At 48.7% G+C, this 10,355-nt stretch overlaps 1 protein-coding gene across 1 annotated transcript; it reads right to left on the bottom strand.

Moving 5' to 3' along the window:
- Positions 1-1,271: 1,271 nt before the first annotated feature.
- On the bottom strand, positions 1,272-10,014 carry Fgf6 (fibroblast growth factor 6). Its single transcript, XM_051173030.1, has 3 exons — positions 9,327-10,014; positions 8,245-8,348; positions 1,272-1,563 (listed from the first exon to the last, which is right to left on the bottom strand). Exons 1-3 carry the CDS (start codon positions 9,670-9,672, stop codon positions 1,387-1,389), a joined length of 627 nt encoding a protein of 208 aa, XP_051028987.1. The 5' UTR covers positions 9,673-10,014; the 3' UTR covers positions 1,272-1,386.
- Positions 10,015-10,355: the final 341 nt, after the last annotated feature.

Genomic DNA, 10,355 nt, shown 5'->3' with positions numbered 1-10,355 from the left:
AGATGAGGGATTGCCTTGCAGGTCAGGGTTCCCAAGAGTAGCAGAGGGTGTCCGGTCATTTTGTAACATATGCTGAAAATATTTGTGCACTGATACGGCTCTCACTGGTATCAGATTTAGGAACATTCCAACAGTTCAGGAATCTGCAGGCTGGAGGCAGACCACATTTATAGTCTCTCGGGAAACCTCGGTTTAAAATACTCTCAAAGGACAAGAGGCATGAAGGCATTGTAGAGCCAAGGAGCCACTTCAGCTTGGCTGCCTGAATCCTGGGATTATCACACCTCTCCTACTATAGAGAGGAAGAGAGGCACACATGGAAGGTCAGTGCCCGTTCTACCGCATCCAGGTGGCATTGTGTATGCAAGATTAGGACAAGTGAGGAGGGAGTGAGGGTATCGGGTGAGAACTTGGGCGTGTTTCCTGGACATAGTTGGAGAGGGATCACCATGGTGAGTCCAAAGCCTCTGGACTTCCTTCATGCCCTAATTTGCACACTGCCCTTCCTTGCCAGGAAGGTTGCCATTATTAGGATCCTTGTCATCTGAGGTTAAAATAAAACCTGGTTCAAAGTGAGGAAACGTTATGGGCAGGCAGCCTGGTGCTGGCCAGTTCTTAGATCCACACACAGCTCAAAGGCCTCCAGCAACACTGCTCTCAACAGAACATCCAGTCCCTCTGCCTCCACAGATCTCCCTGATGGCCGCAGACACTGTTCTATCACTTTCTTCCCAGGAGGGGACCCCCTTCCTTAACAATGCATCCTGGTATTTTCAGAAGTCCAGTGGCCACGGAGTCCAGGGTGCCAGGTTAATTGTTTCTAGCTTTCAATTAATTCTTACACCCCACTTCCTCCCTACACAGAAAAGATGGCCGCTCACGGTCACTCAGACAACTGATGCAGATGATGCAACTGGATGAACAAGACAGAGTGAGGCATACCTCAACCCTGCTGACTTGACAAGTGATGCTTTGGCAGGCAGAGTCTTGCGGTGACAATGTTGGAAGAAAGAACATTTTGAAATGCCTTTGCTCTGAGAATCTACATAAAGATGTATGGGTATGCATGGCCACAGGTACACTCCCGCCCTGGCCTTTTCTTACGCATGAGACCACATGTCACAAGCATCACATATACTGTGTCTCCTCAGGTGAGGTCAAAGTACAGGATCCACTGCCATTCTGAGATGTCAACTGCAACCCTTCAGTCACATGGGTTACATGCCATGCAGTACAGTGGCCAAGGAAACCAACTCTGGTCTCCTGAAGCACAAGATAAGCTCGTATCACAGGATACGAGCAGAGAGCAGAATTGTTCTCTTGCGGAAAATTCCAACAGAAAAGATGCAGCTGTCACTTTCTGAGCCTTCCTTCACTCATGGGTCCTTATATCCTGGGGAGGAAGTGAGTGACAGTCATGATTGGGGACACCTTGCTGCCTCGCTTTACCCGTCCATATTTGCTCAGTGCAATGTAGGTCCCTCTGTACAGGTCTGACTCATAGGCGTTGTAATTGTTTGGAAGGAGGGTTTCTCTGAACTTGCATTCCTCTTGGAAGCTGGGCTGTGAAGATGAACAGACAGCAGAGACTCAGTGGTAATTAGGAAGTACCAAATACAAGCGGAGCCACACAGAGGCAGCCTTCCCGCTGTGGCCCCCTCCCTCCCCTTAGTGAAAAAACTACCACAGTGTGTACACTGCAAGGAGGGGAGAAACATGGCAGGTCAGAGTGGGAGGCACTTCAGAGCCCTCACAGCTCCTCTCAATTGCCCTCCCGTACCAGGAGGAAGCCAAGGCCCGGACCGTACAGGGATGAGATTCAGATCCTGTGGGAAATCAGAGCAGGACTTCCAGACCTCCAGGTGGATGTGCTTTCTACCAAGTCCTCGGTTGAGAATGTGTTCTATCCAGAGGCGAGAGAGCTATGCCAAGTCTACAGTGAGAGGTTGTGTGGCAAAGCAGGATGGAGGCCCAGGCCACCACTCAATGACTTTTCTGCTTCCCAGTAGTGTAAGCTTGGGCAGTCTCCTCCACTCAGGGCCTCGGTTGTCTTTCAAGCAAATTGTGTGGTGCCAGGGAGATGGGGTAGTGGGCAGAGGAGCAGAGAAACAAGTGGGCTCTTGAGTCCTTTCCCGGATTGGCTCTTTCCACCCTTAGGTCTTCTATCCTAAGTCTGTAGTAGTCCCTTAATGACAAAAGGCTCATTTTTCAGTTTGACTTTGAGCCCAGAAGGTGAGTGGAGCTTCACAGACCACACCATTCTCTGGGGCCAAGTGGGGTCCGAGAGAATAGCCATTTTTATGGAGGAGAAGAACCTGGTTCCCAAGGGAATTAGACAGAGCCCTATAGAGGAAGTTGCTCTACCCTTCTGACTACCATGTGGGATTGGCATATGCGTGTGCATACGCACGTACAGGGAACCACAGTTCAATACCTCTATGACTTCTCCCTGGTGCCAAAGGTGTCCTTGAATTTCTGAAAGAAATCTTGCAGGATATTTTAGTCTCACTGTGACACTCCTGAGACTGACAATAGACTCCAGGACATAGAGAAAGACGCAGGAAGTAGTAGGGAGAGGCTTAGGAAGATTCTCAGCCCTTTGGGATGGAGGAAGAAAGACAGAGAGGTCACTGTCGCCTCTCCGCCACTTCTCTGATCAATCAGGGTTTCACCCTGATATCTGCCCCCCCGAGTATTTATTGACAAAAGAATAAATTAAACAAATGCTTTAGAAGTCTGTGCACCTAGCCTCAGCAGCAATGGGGACAATGGGTCTCCCTTCATGTTGCTATAATGGGGTGATGTGGAGAGCCCATCATCAGTACTCTGGAATCATTGGGGCAGATGCCTCTAACAGCATTTGGACAGCACCTGAGTCCTATGGACATTTAGACTTTACCTCCCCCCCCCCCCGAAGGATCCCAGGGATCCATGGTCAGATTGTAGGGAGAAAGGCATTTGGTATGGTAACTGGTAAGGGCCCAGAGACTAGGGTCCTTAGTGTTCTTGGGTGTATAGCATTATTACTTCTTTATAGGACAAGTCACAGTATCTACTAGATTATTTTTTTAATTGGGATAATAGATGATCAGCAATTCTTTTAGGAACAAATCTTGGCATTCAGTTCCCACATATTTATAAAAGTTGGCACAACATTTTTTTTTTTTTTAATAGCAAGAATCCCAAACAGCCAGTCTTTACTAAAAGGGCAGTGGTTGTCTCAGCTATGAAAAGTTAAACTATGAGGTTCTATCTGCCATGAAAAGAAAATGATTTGCATATTGGCACTGGGCTATCTCAGAAACATATTGCCAAATGAAGATGCATAGTTTGAATCCACGTCTTGCTGAGGATATGGGTTCGAGTCCCAGCATTCACATGGTAGCTCATAACTGTCTATAACTCCAGTTTCAGGGGATCTAACACCCTCTTCTGGCCTCTGACACATAGGTAGTGCACAGACATGTATGCAGGCAAAACACTCATACACATAAAATATAAAAATCTTTGAACTTCTGTGATGTGACCTTTAAAAGCTACCAGCGCACACACTCATGCATAAACAAGCTATTCAAGGAATGGTCCACAAGGGACTGGTCTCACACAGGTTGTGTCTCAGGAGGAACTCATAGGCATCAAGACACTGGTAGGAGTGAAATTTAAGTTGTGTGGGAAATCTTTATGCTTTTTCTTCCTTCTTAAATCATTTTTCATGTGCTATCTACCCACTTAAGTAATTTATTTAAAATGGCAATGAGTTCAAGGTGTAAAATGGGCCAGGGAGTGTGTGTGGGGGGGAGTTTTTATCAAAAGCAGCGGTCTCTCGTGGGGATGCAGCCCCCCTCCACCCACCTTCTTTCCCTCTGCTCTAACTTTGTAGTCTCTGGAGAGGAACTCACCCAGCCAGTTTCCAGGGGAATTTATTTCTGATCTGGTAGTGGTTAAGGGAGAGGTTTTTGTGTGTTGTTTGCAAACTGGTGAGGGGAAGTCAGACAGAGGGAGGGAGAGGAATGGAGCCATTGGGTTGAAAACTATGGGCGTTGTCCACATCCCATTGCCTAGAATGAGTCCGGCTAAGAACCACCATTTTTTAAAAAAACATCTGCATCACTGTGGGTGCATATACAGATGACCATGTGTATCTGTGAGTTCAGTACCCCTAGAGTCAACTCACCATGGACCAAAAATATTCTGGAAAAGATTGCATCTGTATTGGACATGCATAGATTTTTATTCCCTAATAAGTTGTTCCTAAAAAATACAGTACAATATATATCTGTGTAGTCTTTGTGAAGCATTTAAGTATTAAAAGTAACAAATGATGAGTCAAAATGTCTAGAAGGATGCACACAGGTCCTATGAAGATATTACAGAATTTCTACGAGATACTTCATCGCCTAGAGATTTGGGGGTCCATGGGACTCCTGGAACCAACTCTCTGAGGATAACAAGAGAGGCTACACTTTGATTTCTGCTTAGTAGAAATTTTTTTTGACAGGAATGGAACCAAAGGCTTTGCTCTAGACCAGCTCCCAGCCATATCCCAGTCCTGAGCATCAGACAGATTTTGATCATTCAAGTCTGTCCCTTTCCCACTATTTGTTTGTTTTGTTTAAGTGACTGCTTTTGATTCCATTCTGTCCTCTCTAACTTATCTATCCTTGCTCTCCCCAGAACCCTTTACAAACCTGAAATGGGAAAAGAAGAGTTCTTTTTCTTTAGGAGACTTCTGCCTGCCCCTGCTCCTATCAGTTCTCCATCCTGCAGGACATCCAGGTGGTTTGGGGGGTTGGGCTTGTGACATGACATCACCACAATTCAGTTCCGGGAACCTACTGATAGCTCTGTTTCCCACGGGATGGTGGTGGTGCCTCATGCCCAGCCCCTGAGTTTTCTCCATCACACCTCTGAGCTTTGTGTTCCCGTGGCTCATGAGCACTGGTACTGTGCCTTGGTGAGAAAGACCTTCAGCCAAGCAAACACCATGTTAATGAAAGCAGCTACCATATATTATGGCTCGAACACATGAAAACAATTCCACCAGATCACATTTCCTGGGCCTGTTGCTCTCAAGCACTAGTGTAACAATGTCATAAATTCCATGTAGGGCCAAGCACAGCCAAATCTATTTAAAAAGACATAGTCTTTAACTCTCCCAATGTAAAATCATTGTGCAAAGTAACGTATCCCTGAGTGTTCTGGCTGAAATACCTCTGGTAAAAATGTTCCCAAAAGTTGTGTGTATGTGTGTGGGGGGAGGGTGTCATGCTGCCACATCCATCCTCTTGTCTTTATGCAGAGCTAAAGCCCTATTACTCCCTGTCACATGAGAGGGGAGGTTTGCATGTCACTGGGATCCTATTGATTAGAGGTATGTGAACATGGTATGAGTTCTTCAAAGTGCAACAAGCATTTTTCTCAATGGATGGCCACAGAACCCCTTCAGGAGGGGATCCTTGATAACTTTCTGGACTTCAAGGGGAGTGAGAATGTTGGGGTTCACTTATATCCTGCTCCAGGCTACATCCAAGATGGCAAAAGTCCAGGCTATGAGAAGCTCAGCAACTTTGCCTGAAGTAAGTCCAGCAGCTAGAGAGTAGGACGGGGCAGTAATTAGAAGGCTAGTCCTGGGCTGTCCTACCAAATGAGCTTCCCCTGCCAGCTGTCTATGCGTTATCTGCAGGGCCAGCTGTCTATGCGTTATCTGCAGGGCCTAGAGATGGTTCTGCACACAGGTGCAACTGGACACAGGGACAGAGCCAGAGATTGTGGACACCTCGTGTCTCCACCTTCAAAGAGAGGCTAGAGACCAAATGCTTCTCCAGGACAACACTCATAACCACTCTGCAGGACCCCAAATATGTGCTCAGTACAGGGGCGGCTTATGTCATCTGTAGAAAGAGACCTTAGATTCCATAACCCTTTGTCTGAAAGAAGGAAACCCACTCCAAGGTAGCTTTTCTTTGCCTTGGCTCACATGGTGGCTGCCTTTTCCTCCTCATCAGTCCCCTTCCCCCCACCATGAGAAATGCCATTTAGAGGTTACAGCAGCTGATCTACTAGGGGAGGAGGCAGCTCAGGGGGGGCTTAAAGGGAAATAGTGTGAATGAAATCACCACCCAGCAGGAGTCTTCCTGGCTCCTGGGATCAGTTGGCAATTGTTTTTTTAGACTGATAACTGCTGCTGAGGGATGGGGGGCAGGGAGGGGTGTTGAATAGCATCTGGTCCCCAGTCACACACAAAGCATCAGGTGCCCTAGCTGGGACACTGCTGTCCAGTGAGCTCCGATCTCTAGCCCTGGGGTCTAGGGAGACTATCCCACCAAGAGCTCATGCTTCCAGACAACTGCTGTTTAGTGAGCACTCCACCAAACACCTTTAGAACCTGGCGAGTCTGGGTGTCTCACACTTCAGAGAAATTTGCTACTGTGAAAGGGTCTATACTTGGGGAGAATTTTCTCTGGTAGCCAGAATTTATGTTCCCAGTGCTCAGCTCCTCTTAGAACCAGAGATTGTGAGTGGGAAGTAGATGCATTTACCCTATGTCTGCAACCCCCTCCCTTGCCATACTGAATTATTTTCTAATTGAGAAAATAATCTGTTAATTATGGTGGCAGATGTGTTTCTATAACTTAGGCTTCTGGTAGATTTGCCTGCTGAAATGCCCAAGTAGAGTTGTAGACCCAGCTGTCCCAGATCTCCTAGCTGATGGGATTCTGGGGGCTGGTGAGGAGGAGATTTTAGGAGGACTCACTCCACAAGAAGGATGCCTGTTCTTCCAAAGCCTTGGGTGGTCACAGACTGCTTTTTGCCTGCTGCTTCCCCAGAGAGTGGTACATCGGTGTCTGAGAATTCCATCTGGAGAATTCTACCTAGACCCTCCTGCTGCCCTCAGGCCTGGCTTCACACTAGGTAGACCTGCCATACTTCCTTGTCTGGCAGCACCCACAGCTACCTGCCCCTCCAAAAAAAAAAAAAACACCTCACAACCTAAAACAAAACAAAAACCCAAACCCTGAGCCAGACAGATCGGCAGCCTCCGTCCTGGTGCTACTGAGTCTCTGAAGCAAGTGCTGGAAACCCATGCATCTAACAGGTTCCCAACATGATGAGTGTACATGAATGTCCACAGCACTGTGTTGGGGAGGCACTGATTTTAGCCCACACCTTCAACCAACTTTGAGACACTGGCTCAAAAAGTTCGGAAGCAGAGATGCTCTGAGCAGCTCGCTCGAGTATTTTCCAGACTTTCTTTGCTGGAAGATTTCCCCAGGAACCCAGCACTTGTCCCAGAGCTGCTGTTCCCTTTCTAACCCTCATTCTGTCCACCAAGGGATAGGAGGAACAGACTCTACACTCTCCCTAGGAACTCTTGTAGTGGATCTAACATGTCCTTCCTCTTTAGCCACTGTCCTCTCCTCCTCCCCTTCCTTCCTCCTCATCTTTTCTTTTCCTTTTCCTTTTCCTTTTTTTTTAAGATTAAACCCAGGACCTAGTACATGCTAGGTAAGCACTCCACCACTTAGCTAGACTCAGCTTCAATAGGCCAAGTTGCAGGCACAGAGCCCCAGAAGCGAGTGTTTCAGAGAAAGTATGGGTTTCGGGAAACATATTTAATGTTTGCCCTTTCACCAGAGGGCCAGCATTTTCCCTCCCACAGTGATCCATACTGCAGAGGAAGGGCTGAGGTTCCAAAACCTGCTGGGAAGGCTTGGCAGGGCGATATTTCTATAGACCATGGGATCAGAGACCAGAGGATATAAAACTCAGGCTAAAGTCCTCAAGACACTGATGAAGACTAGAGATAGCCTCCTTCCACAGACCTCTTGATTTACTCTATGAAGTGTCTCCTGGAGGGGTGTGTCATGTGGGCAGCAGGCTGACCCACAGGCCTGCCTTTCTGGGTCTTTCCAGTTTAGCAACTCAGGCCTGACTGTGAGCCCGGATGACAGCTTTGTGTCAGAATGCACATTCTTCCCTACCCAAGAGCGCTCTGAACTATGGCTTCTTTAAGGGCAAAGGTCCTGGCAGGTGGGACTGGGAGAACCACAGGCCGGTGTAGATGCTTCTCTGGGAAATAGAGGAAGCATGAGCTTCAAGGTACCGTGTCAGCAAGGGCTCCTATCACAGCCCTTCTTTCTTCCTTCTCTCAGTGTTGTGTGTGTGTGTGTGTGTGTGCTGTTTCAATGGTGTGAGCTTCAGGCTTTCTGCATCCTGGAGTTTCCCCTTTCCCAAGCAACTCACCGTTGTGTATAGTCTTCCTTTACTGTTCATGGCAATGAAGAGGGTGCTTTTCACACCGAAGAGGCTCACCACACCCCGCTCTACTGTGGAAATTTCCAGCAGGCCTGACAAAGAAATGCGGAACACACACTCATGTTCATGTAAGCGTAAGAGAGGAGACTCAGGTCCTTCAGGGGCATCCGTTTGTCCCCTTCTTCTAAATCTCAGCCTCTCCATCACTTCTATCCTTGATCTCTCTAACCTTATAACATCCCTTCACTACACTGGCCATGTCCTGTCACATCCTGTAGCACACTCAGTTCTGTCACAATCCTGTAGCACTCAGTTCTGCATGGAAAAGTTTTACATTGGAATTGGGGATTGCAAGGAACATTCAAACATCTGTGGGGGTGGAGATAAAGCTCAGTAGTAGAGTACTTGCATGGTATACCTGGGTCCCTGGGTTCAATCCTCAGCAACCCCCCACCCCCCATGTGCACGCATACACACTCACACTCACATACACACTCAGTCAATTTTGATTATCACTGTTTAATGTTTGCTTCACATGCTTCCACTCAGCTCACAAACAATGCAGCCACACAGAGCCAGATGGCTTGCCTAGGACCCTACTATCCAGACCTTGTCTTGGCTGGAAGACTGTCCATGCAGACATCCGACACCAGAGGAAGCCCAGAGAGAAGGATGTGTGTCTGAGAGGCACTTTTCAGACTCTCCAAGAGGAACAAAAATGCATGGGTCTAACTAAGATGGGATAGCATAACCTATCTTCCCTATCAGTGCAGTTATGGCTTTTCAGGCTAACTCCAGGGCCAGAGGTGAGACCCTAGTACTGGACTAATTAGTACCATCAGGATGCAGTTACATAGGATGATGGCTAAGAATACCAAGATGCCTACGTCCTGGCCCCCTGGGCCTGCCTGCACCCCTATCAGGGCAGGGTGGGATCAAGCCATCTGAACACTGTCCAGCATGTTCCCTTTAGAATGCAGCCCCACCCACCAGCGCAAGGCTCCTTCATCTTTCGATTCTGCTTGTGCCCAAGCCAGCAAGCCCCCCAGCTGTCTGCTAGTGACACTCACTGTAGGGGTTCTCCTCGTGTGTTCCACTGATCCGGCCATCGGGAGGTACCTGGAGGTGGAAACCAATGCCCACGTTGCAGTAGAGTCTCCGCTGCCGCTTGATGCCCACCAAATAGCCACTTTCCCAATTCACACCCGAAATCTCTCCAGCTAGCCCAGCTCGAGACCTGGACAGGAGGGTGCCCCAGCCTCTGGAGTCCAGTAGCGTGCCGTTAGCACGAGTACCCGCCGGTGAGGGCACTACCATGCCCGCTAGGACGCCTAAGAAGACGAGAGCCTGCAGCGTGCCCTGAACACGTCCTACTCCCCGGAACATAGTGATGAACAGCGTCTGTCCCAGGGCCATCCACCTTGCCTCTCAGGCACGTGGTCAGAATTAATGGCCCTAAAAATACCGCCCTTCTTGTTTTTCTCCCCGCGGCATGGCGGCAGGGGCTTATTTTTGGAAGGCAGATGAAGGCTGCTGACATGAAACCAAAGCCTGATACAGGCACTCGGGTAGAGAGCAGTGGGACCCAGACTGAGCTGCGGCTGGTAGGGACCATGGCTTGGGGACACTCTCTATCCAGTTTGCAGGGCTCCGTCCCGAGGTGATCCTATTTGATTTGACCTATCATTATAGTTCAGCAACCCGGCCCTCCCCTTCATCACCACCCTGACGTCAGCCGGCCCAGCTCACTTACCCAGGGCTGTAACATTAACCTGCTCCTGGGCCTGGCTGGCTCCCCAGACCCCCATCACCCTCCCCACTCCCCAGGGATTCTGAGAGCCACTGTCATTCCAACTATGAGGCAGGAATGAAGTTAGCAGAGAGCATCTCTGCGGGAGGGTGGAGCTGGCTAGGGGCCCAGGGAAGAGGGAGGCAGAGGCCACCCAGGACCCAAATTGGGCAGCAGTCCTTGGCTCCATTATGCTGGCTTCCTTATTTAGAGGGCAAAGGGTAAAGAGAGATGGGAAGGCATGGTGGCAGGTGATGATGCTGGCCTACAAGTGACTCTCAGGACCTATTCATGGAAAGAGCTCATGGCT

Source organism: Phodopus roborovskii, unplaced genomic scaffold (genome assembly GCF_943737965.1).
Source record: "Phodopus roborovskii unplaced genomic scaffold, PHOROB, whole genome shotgun sequence".
NCBI lineage: Eukaryota > Metazoa > Chordata > Mammalia > Rodentia > Cricetidae > Phodopus > Phodopus roborovskii.
This window is presented reverse-complemented; position numbering and strand designations above follow the sequence as displayed.